General features: G+C 50.6%; 1 protein-coding gene across 29 annotated transcripts in view; it reads right to left on the bottom strand.

Annotated features, from left to right (window-relative positions):
- ZNF618 (zinc finger protein 618) overlaps window positions 1–20,445 on the bottom strand; it is a 204,755-nt gene that overhangs the window by 21,331 nt on the left and 162,979 nt on the right. For 18 of the 29 annotated variants that reach the window (XM_055579422.1, XM_055579441.1, XM_055579413.1 and 15 more), the window contains 4 exons: window positions 14,700–14,939; window positions 10,867–10,950; window positions 8,773–8,817; window positions 7,788–7,865 (listed from right to left, as the gene is read on the bottom strand). In XM_055579422.1, coding sequence (XP_055435397.1) covers window positions 7,788–7,865; window positions 8,773–8,817; window positions 10,867–10,950; window positions 14,700–14,939 — 447 coding nt within the window. The remainder of the gene's footprint in view (window positions 1–7,787; window positions 7,866–8,772; window positions 8,818–10,866; window positions 10,951–14,699; window positions 14,940–20,445) is intronic. The other 11 variants (XM_055579416.1, XM_055579420.1, XM_055579417.1 and 8 more) reach the window with 7 other exon arrangements.

The raw sequence follows: 20,445 nt of genomic DNA, 5'->3' as shown, positions 1-20,445 counted from the left end.
TTCACTGGAAGGACTAGAATGAAAGTGGAAGCTTCAGTTCATTGGAAGCTCCAATACTTTGGCCACCTGATGTGAAGAGCCTACTCATTAGAAAAGAGCCCGATGCTGGGAAAGATTGAAGACAGGAGGAGGAGAAGACGACAGAGGATGAGACGGTTGTTGGATGGCATCACTGACTCAATGCAAGTTGAGTTTGGACAAGCTCTGGGAGATGGTGAATGGCAGGGAAGCCTGGTGTGTTGCAGTCCATGGAGTTGTAGAGTCAGACACGACTGAGCGACTGAACAACAATAATACACAGATTAAAATAACAATGAGATATCAGTTAATGTGTGTGTGTGTTAAGTCGCTTAGGTCATGTCTGACTCTTTGTGACCCTATGGATTGTAGCCCGCCAGGATCCTCTGTCTACAGGATTCTCCAGGCAAGAACACTGGAATGGGTTGCCATGCCCTCCTCTGGGGATGTTCTCGACCCAAGGATTGAACCCACATCTCCTTTGGCTCCTGCACTGCAGGCAGATTCTTTACCACTGAAGCACTGGGGAAACCTCTCACTTAATGTAGCAGTCCCTAAGGTTTTTGGCACCAGGGGTCAGTTTCATAGAAGACAATTTTTCCATGGACTGGGGTGGGGACTGCATTTACTGTGCACTTTATTTCTATTATTATTATTATATATACCAGTTCCACCTCAGACCACCAGGCATTAGATGCTAGAGGTTGGGGAACCCTGACTTAATGCATCAGAATGGCTATAGCCAGTCAGATAATAACAAGCGTTATCAAGGATGTGGAGAAGCTGGACCCCTCATACACTGTTGGTGGGAATGTGAAAATGGTGCAGACACTTTAGTGAAATGGGGAAGCTCTTCAAAAGGTTAACTGTAGACTGACTGTATGACCCAGAATTTCCACTCCTAGGTATCTACGTAGTAGTTAAAAACATGTCTACATAGGGACTTGCACTTGGACATTCACAGCAGCTTTATTCGTAATAGCTCCAAACTGGAGATAGCCTAAAAGTCCATCAGTTGGGGGAAGTGAAGTGAAGTCTCTCAGTTGTGTCCGACTCTTTGCCACCCCATGGACTGTAGCCCGCCAGGCTCCTCTGTCCATGGGATTCTTCAGGCAAGAGTACTGGAGTGGGTTGCCATTTCCTTCTCCAGGGGATCTTCCCAACCTAGGGATCAAACTCAGGTCTCCCGCATTGTAGGCAGATGCTTTAACCTCTGAGCTACCAGGGAAGCCTGGGAACAGGTAAACAAACTATGGTATATCCAGACAATAAAATACTACTCAGAAATTAAAAGACTAGTATCATAGAATATGAATGAGTCTCAAAAGTATGCTAAGTGAAAGAAGTCAGACACCCAAGTCAGACACAAGAGAATAAATATATAATCTATTTATACAAAATTGCAGGCTTCCCAAATGGCACTAGTGGTAAAGAACCTGTCTGCCAATGCAGAAGACTCAGGAGACATGGGTCCAATCCCTGGGTCAGGAAGATTACCCTGGAAGAGGAAATGGCAATTCACTCCAGTATTCTTGCTTGGAGAACCCCATGGACAGCGGAGCCTGGCAGGCTGTACAGTCCATAGGGTCCAACAGAGTAGGACACGACTTAAGCAACGATGAACGCATGCACACAAAATTCCCGAAACTGTAACAAAAGAAAGCAGACGGTGTGCCAGTGTGAGGGTCTGGGAAAGGGACCTGCTGCGAAGGGAACTTTTTGGGTCAATAGTAACATTATATATTATACATTATACAGCTTATGATGGTGGTTAAATGACTATACATTTATCAAAACCTATCAAACAGAACTCTTAAAATTGGTGAATCTTATTTATGTAAATTATAAATAAATCTAATTTTAAAATAGACTGAAAAGAAACCATTAAAAGAGGAATGGTGGTTGGCTTTGAGTAGTGAGATTATGGTTGCAGGGTGGTTTCCTCATTCTCTGCCTTTCTGCAAGTCTTGGAATTGGGACTGAAAGTGAAAGTGAAGTCACTCAGTTGTGTCGGACTCTTTACAACCCCATGGACTATAGCCTACCAGGCTCCTCCGTTCTTGGGATTCTCCAGGCAAGAGTACTGGAGTGGGTTGCCCTTTCCTTCTCCAGGGCATCTTCCCGACCCAGGGATCAAACCTAGGTCTCCTGCACTGCAGGCAGATGCTTTACCCTCTGAGCCACAAGGGAAGCCCGTATTACTCAACCTCAAATTTGATAACGATGTCTAGTATGGTTGATTAAAAACCTTTTTTCTCCTTATGTCATAGATAATGCTGCTGAATGGGTGAGGCACTCAGTAAATGCTCTGCGAATGGTCTGATTTATAGCTTGAGCTGGAAACAAGGTTTATTCAATGTGGCTATTCCCATGTATCACAGATACACATGTTCACACATGAACAGATATACACATCTGCAAAGGACTGGACGCAAAACTGGAATAAAGAATGTCTCCCAGGGAGGGACCAGTTGCCAGAAAGAGAAAGCAGTTGTTTCCAGCAGCGGATGGAAAAGGAAATACTTGTATTATTTGGTCTTATTTTAGAATGAGCCACAGTCCTCAATATTTTACATGCATCATCTCACCCAGGCTCTGGAGAATGGTGATGAACCCACTTTACAGATGAGAAGACTGACACCCAGAAAGGTGATTAGGTAAGCCCTCAAAGGGCCCAGAAGTTCAGTGTGGCCATTCCCACATCCTACCACTCTGAGCTGCCAATATATTTGCCTGCTAGGAAAGTCCCCAGGCCATACTTAGCTGAAAAGAGGCCAGAAGGGATGACCTCTGAGAGGCTTCCCCCATCCCTAATCCTGCACCCCAACCGCTCTGCTGAAGAGGGCACCTGGCTGCTGAGTTCATGAGAGGGTCAGAATCATAGTCTGATTCAGTGGTTGTAGAGCCTTGGGCAAGTTACTTAGTCATTTTATTTTATAATTCACACATTTTATGAAAAGAACAAAAAAATAAACCACATAGAAACAGCATACTAAAATGAACTGCATAATGCACACTTCTAAACACAAACAAGCAATACAGCACTACAGCTTGGAAAAATTTTAAAAAGCAGAGCATCTCCCCTACTGATAGCAGTTGAGGGAATGACCTATTGCATTCTGGAGGCAAAACATTATGGGAATAGCTTATGCTTATTAAATATTGTATCATTATTTGAATCATTAGCTGTTGGACAGGGCTAACAATTTTCTTATTGATAAATTGTGCTTTTTTTTTCTTTGCAGTGCTGAACAGCATGGGGGATCTTAGTTTCCAAACCAGGGATCAAACCTGTGTCCCCAGGAGTGGAAGTATGGATTCTTAACCACTGGGCCACTAGGCAAGTCCCTGATAAATATTTTTTAATTGACACTTTCCTGCCCACAATAGGTGCTTCCATCTTCTATGAAGGAGAGCTAATTGGAACACTTAACTCAGAGGGACTTCTGAAGATCAAATGAGCTAATATGTAAGAACTCAAACGATGTTAGGTATTACTCTTATGAGTCATGCAACTCTGGGCCAGCGATTACGTTCTCTGAGCCTCAGTTTCCTCATCTGTATAATGGGGATGATAATGCTAGCCAGCTTACTGAGGAGCCTTGGTGCTATAACCAGGCCCGACACACAGTAATTGCTCACTAAGTGTTAGCTACCGTCAGTATCACTGCTGCCAAACCCCACTCCTAAACTGTCACCAGGGACCAGGCAGGTTTTCCTACCGCACAGAAAGGAAGTTTATTAGCGGGAATTACTCTATGCCATTCAGCAGCCTCTTAATGAGATTGGTGTTATTCGAGGTTGATCCCCTTTATCAGCAGCACTGTGAACTGCGCAGATCATGACGCTTAATTTCTCTCTATGGAGTCAATCCTTTAATCCCGACTCAGCCTGGCTGGGCTTCAGCCTGGCTTTGCACTGGATTGCCGGTGAGGCATTCTCTGCTGGCACTGAACCAGAACAAAGCAGCCCAAAGCTCTTCTCGGGGAAAACACGTTGGGATGCCTGGGGGAGGCGGGGCCCCACAGGCGCATCCTTGATTTGCATGTTAATGGCCTCCGCCCAACTGCCTGAGGGTCAGAGAAGCCCTGGCACACAGACTCTTTCCTAATTAGAGCTCAGCTTCCAGAGGTGGCGGGCTTCCCAGGTGGCTTAGAGGTAAAGAATCCGCTGGGAGTGCAAGAGATGCAGGAGATGCAGGTTCAATCCCTGATTAGGGCCGATCCCCGGGAGGACGAAGTGGCAGCCCACTCATGGACAGAGGAGCCTGACGGGCTATAACCCAAGGGGTCACAAAGAGTCAGACAGGACTGAGCGACTAAGCGCATTCCAGAGGTGGCAGGGGGGCAGAGGGCCTCAGGGGAGGAGTGAGCAGGGGCTGGGTTGTGGGGGTCTCCGGCCCAAGGGACCCAAGTGCTGTGCTCAGGCAGGGGTTCCCAGCAGCCTTCCAATTTTGGCCACTGGCTGCCCAGGGTCAAGTCTAAACGCTGTGAAGGCCCTTCCTGCTGCAGGATGGCTGATGGCAAAGGCAAGCTGGAGGCAAGAGACACGGGGAGATGGAACCTGGGTGTGAAGAGGGCCACTGAGATCTGTGAGCCCTTCTTTTAGTGATGGAGTCTCAGAGAAGAGGACAAGGTATCCTGCTCGGTATGTGGTATGGAGACCCACGGGCTGGAGAGGACTGGAACTCACATGTCATGGAAGCCAATCCTGCTTTGAACTGATTTGATGAGTACAATAGAAATAAATATCTCCCCTCTCCACCTAAAATCATATGAATTGGTACCTAGTGTATAGCAGATGCGACACCATGGACTGCAGCCCTCCCTCCACGGGATTCTCCAGGCAAGAGTACTGGAGCTCTGAAAAGAGATCTAGCCCATCCTAAAGGAAGTCAGTCCTGAATATTCATTAGAAGGACTGATGTTGAAGCTGAAACCCCAATACTTTGGCCACCTGATGCGAAGAGCTTACTCCCTGACGCTGGGAAAGATTGAAGGTGGGAGGAGAAGCGGACGACAGAGGATGAAATGGTTGGATGGCATCACTGACTCAATGGGCATGAGTTTGAGTAAACTCCGGGAGTTGGTGATGGACAGGGAAGCCTGGCATGCTTCAGTTCATGGGGTGGCAGAGTTGGATGCGACTGAGCCACTGAACTGAACTGAACCATATAGGAGGTAACCAACAGATATATGCTGAGTAAGTGAACAAATGAAGAGAGGTCACACTAACAGAACAGTACCTGTCCAAGAGCATCTAGCCCTGTAATATTGTTAGTTAGGCCCAACCTGGAAGATGATATGAAAGATTTATAAACCTAAGAGAGACCAGCGTGTGTGCTAAGTCGTGTCAGTCATGTTCGACTCTGCAACTCTACGGACTGTGGCCCACTAGGCTCTTCTGTCCAGGGGGATTTTCCAGGCAAGAATACTGGAGTGGGTTGCCATGCCCTCCTCCAGGGGATCTTCCCTATCCAGGGATCGAACTTGCCTCTCCTCCGTCTCCTGAATTGGCAGGCGGGTTCTTTACCACTAGCGGGTTCTTTTCCCACTTTCCCACTTAGGGAAGCCCTAAGAGAGTGACAATAACTGACAATAACAGTAACAGTAGAAGTAACAGCAGCTTAACAAACACTGCCTCTCTACCTCATATCTTTTTCCTGGTCAGCTTCTATCTGGCCTATACTAAATCATCATGAGAAACGCTGGGCTGGAAGAAGCACAAGCTGGAATCAAGATTGCCGGGAGAAATATCAATAACCTAAGATATGCAGATGACACCACCCTTATGGTAGGAACTAAAAAGCCTCTTGATGAAAGTGAAAGAGGAGAGTGAAAAAGTTGGCTTAAAGCTCAACATTCAGAAAACGAAGATCATGGCATCTGGTCACATCACTTCATGGGAAATAGATGCGGAAACAGTGGAAACAGTGTCAGACTTTATTTTTTGGGGCTCCAAAATCACTGCAGATGATGACTGCAGCCATGAAATTAAAAGACGCTTACTCCTTGGAAGCAAAGTTATGACCAACCTAGAGAGCATATTCAAAAGCAGAGACATTACTTTGCCAACAAAGGTCCGTCTAGTCAAGGCTATGGTTTTTCCTGTGGTCATGTATGGATGTGAGAGTTGGACTATGAAGAAGGCTGAGCGCTGAAGAATTGATGCTTTTGAACTGTGGTGTTGGGGAAGACTCTTGAGAGTCCCTTGGGCTGCAAGGAGATCCAACCAGTCCATTCTGAAGGAGATCAGCCCTGGGATTTCTTTGGAAGGAATGATGCTGAAGCTGAAACTCCGGTACTTTGGCCACCTCATGCGAAGAGTTGACTCATTGGAAAAGACTCTGATGCTGGGAGGGATTGGGGGCAGGAGGAGAAGGGGACGACAGAGGATGAGATGGCTGGATGGCATCACCAACTCGATGGACGTGAGTCTGAGTGAACTCCGAGAGATGGTGATGGACAGGGAGGCCTGGCATGCTGCGATTCATGGGGTCACAAAGAGTCGGACATGACTGAGCAACTGAACTGAACCACCATCAAGGGCTTTTCTCACATCACCTCCAGTGCCTCCATAGGGTCACTCTGAAGGAGGGGAGGTGGGGTCAGCGAGCTGCTTCCCTCACATTCTGGTTTCCCTCCGCGGAGTGTCGGGCTGCCCCTGGGCAGGGCTCTGGGTGTGCTTCCCAGAATTCCCCTGGCACTGGAGCATCTGTATGTCATTTGTGGTCTAATGGGTCAAGAAGGAAGGGTGCCCGCCAGCCAGAGAAAGAGGACTCTGTGACCCAGAGGAGGATGGAGACACATGAAGGAGTCTGGGTCCCCGAGTGGCCACGTGGAAGGTCATCTGCATGAGGCTGTGCTAGGGCTGAGACGGTAAGTGGTTATGTCAAACCACCGAGAATTTGGGATTTCCTGTTACAGCGAATAGCGTCTCCCTGACTAGATAAAAAATCAGTGCTACTATGATAAAAACCTAAAATTGGAGGCTGGATGGTCTAGTGAGGGAGCTGACACCATAAGCTGGGCAGATGGAGAAGCAGACTCCTAGCTTTGCCGCTGAAGTGAAAGTAAAAGTTGATCAGCCACGTCCGACTCTTTGCAACCCCACGGACTGTAGCCCGCCAGGCTCCTCTGTCCACGGACTTCTTCAGACAAGAGTGTTGGAGAGAACTGCCATTTCCTTCTCCAGGGGGTCTTCCCGACCCAGGGATTGAAGCTAGGTCTCCTGCACTGCAGGCAGATTCTTTACCTCTATAGCAGGAGTTCTCAAAGCGTGGCCCCTGGACAAGCTGGGGGTGCATGGCATGAGGACCTGCCAATAATGCATGTCCAGGCCCCACCTCAGACCCAGGTGTCTGAAGTTCAGGGAGAAGCCTAGAAGCCCGTGCTTCCACCGGCCGTCCTAGTGACCGAGGCAGCCTCAGGTTTGACGACAGCTGCTTCGTGCGACAGGGTTTTCCCCTGAACGCGACGGGGTTCATCCCAGGCTGCCCTGGGCTGAGCTTCTCCACTGCCCTCCCCACCTCCGCTCCCCTGGACCTCAAACCACACACCTCCACGTCTCTGTCCTGCTCAGCACCTATGTGGCCACCAGGCTCCAGGCAGAAGCCACAGCTTCCGGAAGCTTCTTCAGCTCCACACTACCCTGGGTTACAGGATTGACCCAGGTCTTGTGACTGTCCCCTGGGGGCGTGGCCCCAGGCTGGCCCTGCCCTTTGGAGGATCTGGGAGGAAGGGAGGGGAGGGGGGCCGCAGGGCCCTTACCCGCGTGAGACTGCATGTGCTCCAGCAGGTTGTTGTAGAATTGGAACTGGATCCCGCAGGCGCCGCACGTGTAGGGCTCTGCGGGGAGAGACAGAGCGGCCGTCTGAAGGGCTGCACGAACCCCAGCGCCTTTCTGCAGGGCCGCGGGCAGCTCTGGAGCTGGGCACCCAGACACACAGGGAGCGGTGCCCTTGGGGCTCCCCTGGCACTAGCTAGTGAGGGAGAGGCTGGGGAGGAGAAAGAGATGGAGAGAGGAACACGGCAGGTAACAGGCCGTCGGGTGCAGCCACGGGGCACCTATCGAGGGCTCACTGTGTGCCAGGCACTGTTCTGGGCGCTGGGGTGACACAGGGCAGAGACCGCACCTTCTCGGTTCCACAGCCTGCCTCTCTCTCTCGGCTGGGGGAGGCACACAGATGGCTCAGTCTGCTGAGCGGACGACTGAATGAAGGTATGAATGAACCAAAGACAAGACGATGGACGTGGAGGCAAGGACAGAGAAGGAGGGAAGGGACGAGAGAAAGGGTGGGAAGCAGAGAAACAGCGAAGAGCCAGAGAAGCAGGGATGAGACAGGGAAGAGGAGGGGAGAGGGCGGACGGTGGGAATGATGAGCGCGTATAAAAATGGGAGCTCATGCGCAGGGCCTGTTATCTTTTCATCTCTGTGTGCCCGGCACGAGGACACGGAAGGAAAAGGGAAGAGAGCAAAGATGAGTAAGGAAAAGAGCTGGATGACGGCGGAGGTGGGGCTTGGGAGCGGCATCGTGAGGCCAGCCCCGTGGGCAGGAAGGGAAGGCCTTGCTTCTGCAGGGCTGGGGGTGGCAGAGGCAGGCTGTCCACACTCCTCCACCCACCTGGGCTGGGCCGCCCCCTGCCTCCACCAGCTGCCGGGTCTGCCTGGGAGGGGTCTGGAGTGTGTGGCGGGCTGAGTTCACTCCCTGCCCTGTCTTGCCCTCTCCAGCCCCCCGACGGGACCCTCACTTACTCTGTAGGAGAGGGAAAGGGTTGGAAATCAGGGGACTTGCAGTTTCTGCAAAAGAGAAACAGTTTAGCTAAGTCTCTTCCAGCTCTGGTGCTCGGGGCTGACTGTCACGATTTCTGGTCTTGGGCAGCAGTGAGCCAGATGGGCTCTCAGAGGAGGGGGAGGCGGTGTCTCAGGTGGGACTGGGCGTGGGCAGGTCGAGATCGGGCAGGGCCATCCTTCCAGGACATCCCCAGCTCACACAGTGCGCCCACAGAACACCATGAGAACATACCCACATGCGGCTGCCCATCTCAGGACAGGGAGCTGGGACGGCTGCTAGGTCTGGGCACCCGGGGTGGACACGTTTGATACCAAACACCAGGGCAGCCAAGGGAGAGCTGTGCTTTCCCTTTGTGTGTCTCCATCCTGCCAAATGTCTGCTGGCAGCTACCCATGCCTCTTGGTATCGTCAGGTGAGCCTCACGGGCAGGGGACAGCAGAATGGGGCAGACAGACTACCCCGGGGAATCCTGGCTTCACCACTTACAAGCTAGGGGCCCGGGGCGACAATTGATCTCTCCTGAGCCTCAATTTCCTCATCCAAGAAGCAGGGTAACAGTAACACTGACCCTCGCTGGCTGTGTGGCAAGGGTGAAGACAGGTAAGACACATACAGCTCTGAACAGGTGCCAGGCACACAGTAAGCGCTCAATAAATGGTGGCTGCCAGCAGGAGCGTCCCAATTCTGAACATGGAGTCTGATGGAAGGAGAGGCAGGGGCTATGGCCCGTCTAGCTGACAGCAAAGGCTTGCAGGAGACTGGGGTTTTGGTCCCGGCTCTGCTGCTCATCCCTGCATGGCCTGGACCAGTCACTCCGTCTCTTTAAGGCCCACCTTTCGGAGAGGCATTACAGTTTTCAAAAGGATGAAGCAGTTTGGAACAGCTGATGTTCTCTCTAATTTAAAGGACCATGTCAACATTCTCGGGGCTCCCACGGCACACCTCACTGCCTGCCTCGGGCACTGACTCATGAAATCGCTTGGTTTACTTAACCCCCCCGCCACCACCCCCAAACAGCCTACCACGTGGATGTGTATCTCTGCAGGGCCCCCACTGAATGATCCCCCACCACAGGGACGTGTGTGCCATTTCCACTCCACAGCAGAGGAGAAACAAGGGGCGAGCCCAAGCCACCAGCCTGTCGATGGTGGAGCTGGGGTCAAGCCTCAGCTGGAGCTCTGGGCACCGTGAGGAAGACTCTGTGCAAATCTGCGCTCCTGCGTGTTTCATAAAGCCCCTGACTCACCGTCAAGTCGCGTTCATCACTTGTCCACACCCAGCCAGGGCTCAGCAGGGCGCTGAGCACAGGCCAATAACTAATCTGGTGAGTGAAAACTTTGAGCAAGCAAGGGAGCGATGCCTTACCTTAGTGTAAAGGAAGTATCGGAATAGAATCCTTTTCACACTCTGCCTTGGCTGGCACTGTGCAGACCAGCCTGCTGTGCCTTTTTCGGACAGAAGCTGACTGTGATTGCTCATGGCTCTGCCAGGCTGCCCCAGGTCTGTCTGGGGACAGTGGCCTTAGGGTCGCTCGGTTCTAAGGAGCTACGTCTCTGTCAGGGTCTGGCAAGAGGCAGCCACCAGGGGGCGCCAAAACACCACCAGGAACCTCAAGCAAACCTACTTGGGCTGGTTAAGGGCTAGAAGGGAACCTTTGGACGTTCCCAGGTCCAAAGAGGGACCAGAACATGGGGCCTCTGGCTCTTGGGCCACAGCTCTGTCCACTGTACCCACTTTGCTTCTCCTGGGGAAAAAGTGGCTGCAAGGCTGACCCTATAAACACAGCAATAGCTCCAAGGGGGCCATCCAGGTCAATCTTGGAGACAGGGGAGTTTCTCTCTCCATGGAAAGACAACGAGGAGCCACAGTCCCCAAGATGCTCCTGGGACCTAGAGGGACGTGCCTGGAAGAAAGGGACCCTCCACTTCTGCCTGGCCCTGGCCGCCTTCTAATTCTCTGCCCCCAGCTTCCCCCCAACACCCTAGCCCAGCACAGACTACAAAGACCCCAGAGCACAGGATGGCGGTCCCGGGGCACACCGCTCACCAACTCACCGCTGGAGTTTTGGGAACTGCTATTCGTCTCTTCAAAGTGGTTTTGTGCTTTGCCTTCTACCCGCCGACTGAAAGCGCTTTCTGCTGGGTGGGGGAGGGGAGAGAGCAAGAAAAAAAAAAACCACAGTGACTGGTCAGTACCAGGTCCAGAGAGGGGGCATGCCAGAGAGGGGGCGGCTCGGAGGCCAGGGACGTGGGACCTGCCCCAGACCCTGGGCTGGGTGAGTTGCCTGAGGCCTTATGCTTGGGAACCAGCACAGTGAGGGGCTCCAGAACCCCAAACCACATACTTCCAGCTTCTCAGGCTCATCTGAATTGCCTAACACCACCTCGGGACCCCAGGAGACCCCCCAGTAGTGCCCAGGGTGGGTGGAGGTCCAGGCACCGTGGGGTATATGTGGGATGTAGGCACACACATGAGGTAAAGCTGATGGAGCAGATGGCGAATGGGCCAGGGTCTCCCGTCTCTGGCCCCTGGGGAGTCACAGGTGACACCTACGTGATGTGGACCCACCAGAGAGCGGGGAGGGTGGCAGACTGCTTTCTGGCGGTGGCTCAGGCAGAGCAGGAGGGCCCGGTGGCTGTTGGGGCCCCTGGGTGGCAGAGAAGTCGTGACAGGCAGAGTCGGGGCAGCTCCAAACCAGGGAGGCCAGTGACCAGGTGAGGTCTGTCTGGTCAGGGTTCACCCAGGAAAAGGGACTGGCTCCCCGAGTGATTTCTGGGGTGTCCCCATGGACAAGGGGCGCCTTCCTGAGTGGCTCCCGTAACTCCCTGTGAATGCTGGAGTCAGAGACAGGGCCCAACCAGGTGGGGAACAGCAACTGGCATCCATCCCCCACCCACAGGAAGCACTGAGACGGTGTCTGAGTGGCCGCGGCGTTTCCAAGCCGCTCATCAGGGACGCTGGAGGCGCCAGGGGGCAAAGGCTTCTGGGAGCAAGTCAGTTTGGGACGAGCATCTGACCAACAACTCGGGCGAGGACAGCAAAGGCTCTGAGAAGCTCCACCGGAGAGAGACCCGTCTAGCTTTGTCTAACCCAACCTTCTCAAACACAATTGGCAACTGAAACCCATTTAAAAAATATGAGGGACCTTCCTGGTGGTCTAATTGTTAAGAGTCTTTGCTTCCAATGCAGGGAGCATGGGTTCAACCCCTGGTCGGGGAACTAAGATCCCATATACAGCCAAAAAAAATAAAGGAAAAAAGTAGAAATATGAGATTTCTTAGTATCTCTCAAAGATGGTAATCCTGGGAACCCACTTTGGGAAATGTCATTGTCCCCAGGCCGCCCGACACCTGGAAGGCAAGTGCTCAGACTGTTGGGGGCCAGTGTTCCAGACAATCACTGGGGTGATAGGAAAGAAAGCCAGAGATGGCTCCTACAGGCCCCGCTCAATTCCCCTGTGCCTGACCCTGACAATGCCCTCTGATGCAGCTTCTTTTTTCCAGAGGCTGTCAAGAACATCATAGGCAAGACCCTCTCTTCCAAATGTGTCTGTAAAATGCCTGGGCCGAGAGCTACACACCTGCCCGCTTCAAGATACCATCTGTAAATCGGCAAAGCAAGCCCCTCGATTCTTTATCTAGGGAAAAGGGCCTGCTATGAGCCAGGCACTGATCCACATGCTTTATGTTCATGATCCCCCTTAATCCTCCAAGAGCTCTGTGAGATCCACGCTGTCACTCCCATTTTACAGGTGAAAACCCAGAGAAAGTGAGGCTATCGATTTTCTGGGGCTACGTTCCTAACCCCGGAAGATGGTAGAATAAGGAGATTTCATTTCCGGGACAGAGCCTTCCTCTTTAAAAAGGTCTGGGCCAGGGGAGTGACTCCTTTCTCCACCTTCTCATGTATGCAGGGAATGGTTACCCACCTGTGGAGGATTTTCATGCAGCCTGACCAATATATCGGTAGCATTTAGCACAACTGAGGTTACAAACTATTATAATCAATCTCCTATGGCTCAGCTGATTATGCAGATTTTGATCAGCTATTCCTGCTATGGGCACCTCTGCCTGGAAACCACTGAGTGCCTTTGCTGGGGACATCCCCACGCAGGTACGCACACAGGCATGCGAGGGAGCTTGTCTTGTTCTAGCATGAGAGTTGCAGTGGTCACTTCCAGCTTCAACATGCCGGGCTGTAGCTCACATCCTGTGCAGCTGGTAACCCAGGTGTGACACCCACCACAAGTCTTGTACGTCACATAAAGGCAGCCAGAGGCAAGCCCCATGGCTCGCTGGAAGCTTCCATGGTGACACTGGGTTCCAAGAGCTGCCACAAACCACACAAAGCCTATAGGCAGTTCTCTGCAGAAACTGCAGGTACAAAAACTCCCAGCCCCAAGGTCAAGAGTAAAAGCAAGATATGAAAGCCATGATCCTTAGTTGAGCTGGTATCTACCACTAGTAAGTCTGTGATGACCAGCCTGTTTAACTCATTTATGACTACTGCTGCCAAACCCCAGCTCCTCTCTACACAGTACCTGAAAACCATTACCTTCAAGGCTGATTACTTACTCTCCTTTCGGGAGATGTAAGCACATAAGCATAGCTTCAAAATTTGAGGAGGCAGGCAGGGGGGCTCCCCAGGTGGTGCTAGTGGTAAAGAACCCACCTGCCAATGTGGAGATAGATGTACATTTTTAAGAACCACATCCTTGCTCCTGATTAGCCCTCTGAACCAGAATAAAGCAGCACAGCTCATTCCTTGGCTGTCTCCGGTCCAGCCTCCTGACTCATGTAAGTGAGTTCTCCATTTACTTGCTTATACATTTCATAGGTGACTTTGGGCCTCCTGAAGGCATCTGAAAGGCCCGAAGTCCCAGAAGGACTATGTCACCACTCCATCCTACATCCCACGTATCTAGGCAGGCGGCCCAAGGCTCCTTCCATCCAGGCATGAATCAGGATTCCTGGTTCTCAGCATACAGTGTGTCTCAGCAGTTCTCCCTGCTGACTGGTAAGAAATGGTTGGGGTGCGCCATTCACTGCCTGCTCACCCTTCTGCAGTCTGGGCCCTTCCTGCATAGACTCAGACAACACCGGAGCAGACATCCATTGGCTTCCTGCTAGGCTATGGTTCAGAGAGGGGTTTCATGAGTAGCACCCGGTAGAGAGAGGCCAGGAGAACAGAGCTCCCAGTCAACCACTCTTCCTCATGCAGAGCAGCTCTTCAGAGAAATGAGTCTTTCGACTGGGTTTTCTGAAAGATGGGGGAGGAGGTGCAAACTCATGGCAAGGAGTTCCAGGCAGGTGACGTAAATGGATGAACTGGGCGGGATGCGAGACAGACAACAGCATGATCACAATGAGAAATGGCGCCTGCCACGTGGCCATTGTGCTGGGGAGGTGGGAGGGAGTGGTGGGGACTGTGGAAAACTGGAGAGCACACGCTTTGGGACTCAGCCTCAAGGCAACTGGCTGCCCTGCAGGAAAGTGAGCCCAGGACTGCCAGATCTGACTTTTCCATGTCAGTGAGAAATCAAGTTTCACAAGAACATCTAATGTTCAAAAAATTAAAAAAAATTTAAAACCCCGTAGGCCATGACTTACGAAAAAGCACTCTCCTGCTTAAAAAAATTAGTTTGCAAACCATCTTGTACAACCCTCTGACTTAGGGTAAGAAAACCCAGACTCAGAGAGGCTACGTGGCTCGTTAGAATCACAGAGCCAGCAGGAGGCAGAGCAGGGACCCAGATCCATCCCAGAGAGCCACGGGCCCTCCACCCTCGCTCTTGCAAGGGAACAATGGCCGCGGGCACAGCTGTGGCAGGCCTGGGGAGAGGGGCGGGGAGCGGAGGCAGCGTGAAGGGAACAGAGGCCGTTGGTACCTGCGGTTGCCTTGCTTGCTGGAGATCCCGAGTTTGGAGTGCGGAACGTCTGGGTTTGGGTGGCTGGAGGGGTGCGGTGTAAGAGGGTGGAGCATCGGACCACGGAGGCCGGAGCCTTTTTCCCCGACTGGTTCGTCTGACTCTTCGCTGCCACGAAGCGTGGAGACGGGGAGACCTCTGGATGCGAACACTCAGAGCCTGTGTCTGGATCGTCCGGTGGCTCCCACCCGGGGGCGGTACCTGAGAGGGTCACGCTCTCAGTTGCCGCGGGCCCTTGGAGCTGGGCCACAGCCCCCTACGCTCAAAGGTCGAAACTCCTCTCTGGCTACCACCTGGAGCCCAAGAAAGTCTGGGAGTCTAGAACCTTCTCCGGCTTCTCCCTGAGCGAAACCTGATCGCCAGCTTACACTCACCATTACCTGGAGGCCACTGACCAGTCCACAGGGTGGGTCATCCGTAACCCTTGAACAGTCCAGGCTCTGAGTGTCTAAGAACTCGCTCTGGGACCCATGCTTGCGGCACGGATGAGTCAACCCAGGGTCAAATGCACTTTCTAAAACGTAGGTCCCTAAAGCCTCTTTTCTTCCTAAGGCAGGCTGGCTCAGCAGACACATCAGACAACAGAGAGGCAGAGGCTAGCAGGGCCGGCTGGCTGGGGTGGGGCGGGGCTGGGGGAAGGGACGAGCAGGGGGCGGCTGTCGCCCCGTGGTCTCAGGGGAAGGGGCTGGTGGTGCTCGTGGACACCGCCTGGGGTGGGTGCTCTTAGGGGTCAGTGCTCAACCCGACGACCGACGCTTAAGTGCAGCAGCTCCCTGGCAGTGCCAAGTGCAGCTTGTGCCGCCGATAACCAGATCCCCTGCCTCCCTGGCCGGCATCCTCTGCGGAAGCTGGGCTGACTGAGGGCAGGTGAGTGTGTGGGGGGGCTGACCCTCAGGTGGTCTCCAGCTCTGGCGGTCTCGGGTGGCAGCAGTCTGCCTCCTTCACATGGTCCGGAGACATGGTTACTAGTGCCAGCAAGCCCCGAACGCGACCACTGTGCCACCTCCAAACCAAGAGGGGAGGCAGTGGCTTTAGTCCACTGCAACTCTCTGCTGAGGGTGAGAGTGGATCAGGCGGCAACAGAAGGGACCCCTCTGGTGCTGACCAGGGCTCACAGGACCCACAGCAGTGGGAACATCTTGAGAGCACCACCTTGCCATAGAGCCTGGCTGGGGCCTGAGAAGGACCCTGCCCCGCAGCCTGCCTCGGGGAGAGGAGAGGCCTCCTTACCCCCGCTCCCAGGGCAGTGCCCACCCTGGGCACAGATGCTGCGCTCTCCGCTTTCACTGCCAAAGAGCAAATGGGCGCTCTCTGTTCCTGCACCTCTGCCCATCCCTGGCCGGAGGTGAAGCGCAGGTCTGGAGAAGCAGGAGGCAGGGCCAGGTTCAAGGTCGCACAGGACTCAAGGCCCTGAGGTCGCTCACAGGACTCAGGCTGCCCCCCGTCCCTTTGCGGAGTCACTGCCTTCCCAGCACAGCAGTGGCCGGATGCCAAGAGCTGCGGGTGAGGAGTCCCTCAGTGATGGCCCCTAAGCAAGAACTCACCTGCCCCCCTGAACTCGGAAAGAAACCCCCCAGGCTCAGACTGTGGAGAACACGATTGTCCTCCACTACCCTCACCCCAAGCCCCTGCCCCACGTTCTGGATTCTTACTTTCTCAATCAGGACCTGGAGAGGGGCAAGTGGGGAAGGACACCTACATAGGTCCTCTCTTTCCTCCTTTCCTTCCAGAGAAAAGGAACTTGAAGGCCCTGAATCCAACCGGAAGGCGGCTCATCTCACACTTTCCAGCTTTTTTTTTTTTTTGGCCACAGAATAAATCTACACATCAAACTTTGAGGGAGATGTCCAGTGTCCCATCTCTGATTTCTCCCCCACCTCCCTGAAGCACAGTTTGGGGACCACAGCTCGTGGTTCGCTATAATGGAACCAGCACTGAGTGTGCTGTGAGCCCAGCCCACCTTTGAATTCCAGGTCAGTCACCTCTGACCTCTGTGGTCTTGGCCTCAGTTTCCCTACCTCAACTCCGCCGATAAAAGTGGGACACCCATTTCTGCACCACCAACCTCACGGGGATTTTACGAGAATCCACACAAGTCACAGAAGCACCTTGAATAAACTACTCTTCAAATGTAAACAGGTATTAACGGTATTTTTTTAGGATTAAAGAAATCAAGGCCCAGAATGGTTAATAAGTTTAGGGCCAAGATGGGATGGGGCCCAATGTTGCCAGCTTCCTACGGAAGCCTTTGAGCAAGACCTTGTGGTCCCCTTAGGCACTAACACATACTCTGGGCACCTTTGCGCAAGGGACAGAGAATTCTTGAGCAAAGAGCAGAGCACACTGCTTCCCGTCTTAGGCCCCATCTCCAAATGCAGAATGGTTTCTAGGAGACCCTCTGGGTCAGATCTCATGGTCTTTGATCCTGCTGTCAAAACCCTGGCATCCATTTGCGAGCGCCCCTGCTCCCCTGAGGCAGGGAGCTCAGGACACCCAGAAACACTTGCTACAATGAACCCTAGGGCATCACCTGCTTGCTTTGGCCTGGGACCTGCCCACTTACTGCCCCCTCAATCTTCCAAGCTTCATGGCCTTTGCTTATGCTGTTCCCTCTGCCTAGAATGTTCTTCCCTCGTTTCTGCCTGGATCACTACTTCCAGTCCTACATAGCTCCACCTAAACATCACTTCCGTCAGAAGCCCTCCCTGATGCCCTACTTGGTCATGTATCTTTCAGTCCCCTCTCCTCTTCCCTTCTAAGATCTGACCACCACCAATGGAGACACATGGTGTGATCTTTCAACCAATGTCTTTTCCCCGGATTATTATCCTGTATGTTCTGTGAGGGAGGGACTCCGCCAGTTTGGCCCAACCAGGGCTCATTCCCTGACACACAGGAAGTGCCCAAAAGACACACTGGAAGTGCCAAAATAAGAGATTTGAACAACATTATTAACCAACTTAACCTAATTGACACTATACTCAGGAAATGCTCTTCCCAACTCACTTTATGAGGCCAGCATTACTCTAAAACCCAATCAAGACAAGCATATTACAAGAGTGATGAGATGAGATGGTTGGATGGCATCACCGACTCAATGGACATGAGTGTGAGCAAGCTCTGGGAGTTGGTGATGAACAGGGAAGCCTAGCGTGCTGCAGTCCATGGGGTCACAGTTGGACATGACGGAGATACTGAACTGAACTGATTGCAAGAAAAGTACAATACACTGCTGGTTGAAATGTAAAATGGCACAGTGTCTGACTGTTTCTTAAAAGTTAAACATAGACCTATCATATGATCCAGACTAGGTACTTTTACAAGAGAAATGAAAGCATTTGTCCATAGTAAGACACATTTACAGCAGCTTTAATTGTATTAGCTCCAAACTGGAAACAAGCTAAATGTCAATTCATAAGTAAACAGATGAAGGAAATGTGGTATCCGTATCTAGACAATGGAGCACTGCTATTCCTCAATCAAAAGGAATGAACTACTGATACATTTAAACATGGATGAATCTTTAAACAAAAGAAGCCAGACCCCACCACACATAGTAGATAAGATTCCATATTTGCAAGATTCTAGAAAATGTTATGGGCCGTCTTCCCTGGTGGCTCAGTCGGTAAAAGAATCCGCCTGCAATGCAGGAGATGTAAGAGATGAGGGTTCGATCCCTGGGTTGGGAAGATCCCCTGGAAGGAAATGGCAACCCACTCCAGTATTCTTGCCTGGAAAAATCCCATGGACAGGCAACAGCCCATGGACAGGCAACAGCCCATGGGGTCGCAAGAGCTGGACACAACTTAGCGACTACACCATCACCGCAGAACATGGTTAACTGATCTGTAGAAACAGGAAGCAGAGCAGCGCTTGCCCGAAAGAGAGAAGAGGTGAGTGAGGGGCTATAAGAGGGCACGAGGGAACTTCCGGGGGTGATGGGCATGTCCACCATGTTGAGTGTGGTGATGGTCTCACAGACGCAGAACAGAACAGATTACTTCCTTTAAATAAGGTGCTTTACTGGATGATGACATATTAACACCTCTGGTATCTTAAAAACACCGGAAATATTTATTTTCTTGCCTATGACCATGATTAATGGACCAGTGACTGAATCTGGGGCGCTCTCCTAATCCTAGGACTGTAGTTTCCCACCGTTGAAGGGTCAGTTTTGGCAATGATAGTAAAAGCCAGGTACAACCCTAGGGAATTTCAGATAGAAGTAATCAGAAAACACATGCTTGGTAACAGATTGACTCTACAAACTACCCTAGGTCTCAAAGTAGTTTAGAAGCCTTTCCAAGAAAAAGAAGCTTAAAAACAGAAGTCATTCTTCTGTAATGTTTTTTAGATCATTCCATGGTTTTCTGATAATCAATGTATTTTAATAAAGAACAGGCATGATAACTTTAAAAAAAAAATCAATCCATGTAATTCACCACATTATCAGAATAAAAAATGAGACTCATAGGATCAGCTCAACAGATGTAAAAAAACACGTAACACCAATTTATGACAAAAACTTTCATAAACTAGAAATAGAAGGTAACTTTCTTAACAGATAAAGAGGTACCTATGAAAACCTATTTCAGCTAAAACAGTGCTTAATGATGAAAATGATCAAATTCAATGATGAAAACCTGAACCCTATGATTAGGAGCCAGGCAAAGACATACACTCATTTCATTTATTCAACAACTAACTGGAAGGTCCTAATCAGCATAATAGGAAAGAATAATAAAAGGAATACAGATTAGAAAAAAGATGTACAGCAGTCTTTATTAGTAGATGACATGACTATGTACAAGAAAAATTTCAAGAAATTTACAAAAAAGCTAACAGAACTAGTAGGTGAAGTTAACAAAACTGTAGGATACAAATTCAATATATAAAAATTAATTGTTTGTATGTAATAGCAACAAAAACTGAAAATAAAAAAACCACAGTAGCATAGGAAAAAAACATAAAAAACTTAGATATAACTTAATGAAATATGTGCAAGACCTCTACTCTGAAAATATAAATTACTGCTAAGAGAAATTTAAACAGACCTAAACCAATGCAGAGACATACTATGTTCATGAATTGGAAGATCAAATATTATGAGGTCTATTCTCCCCAGATTGGTCCATAGATTCAGTATAATCTTAAACAAAATCCAAGATGTAATTTTGTTGTAGCAATTGGCAAGAAGACTAATATTTATATTGCAAGGCAAAGTTCCTTGTTTCTTAAAAATACACAAAGTTGAAAAACTGGAAGCACCTGATCTAAGACTTAGAATAAATAAGATCATGTTGGCATAAACATAGCCAAACAGCTCAATGGAACAGAAATAAACTCACACTTACTCATGTATTAAACTGATTTTCAACAAAGGTCCCAATGTTATGTAATATATAAAGGACACTCTTTTCAATAAATGGTGTTGAAACAACCAGATATCCATATGGGACAAAGTGAATCTCAAATCATATCTCTCATCATTCACAAAAATTAACTTGAAATGGATCAGAAAGTAAAATGCAGAAGTTGATAGTAGAAAGCTTCTAAAATATAATAAAGGAGAATATCTTCACTACGGAGGTAGACAAGGGTATCCTGAGTAGAACTGAGAAAACACTGGTCATAAAAAATTGATAAATTAGATAATTAAAAATGAAAAACAGCTGCTCATCAAAAGACACTGAATGAAAATCAACAG

Source organism: Bubalus kerabau, chromosome 4 (genome assembly GCF_029407905.1).
Source record: "Bubalus kerabau isolate K-KA32 ecotype Philippines breed swamp buffalo chromosome 4, PCC_UOA_SB_1v2, whole genome shotgun sequence".
Classification (NCBI taxonomy): Eukaryota; Metazoa; Chordata; class Mammalia; order Artiodactyla; family Bovidae; genus Bubalus; species Bubalus kerabau.
This window is presented reverse-complemented; position numbering and strand designations above follow the sequence as displayed.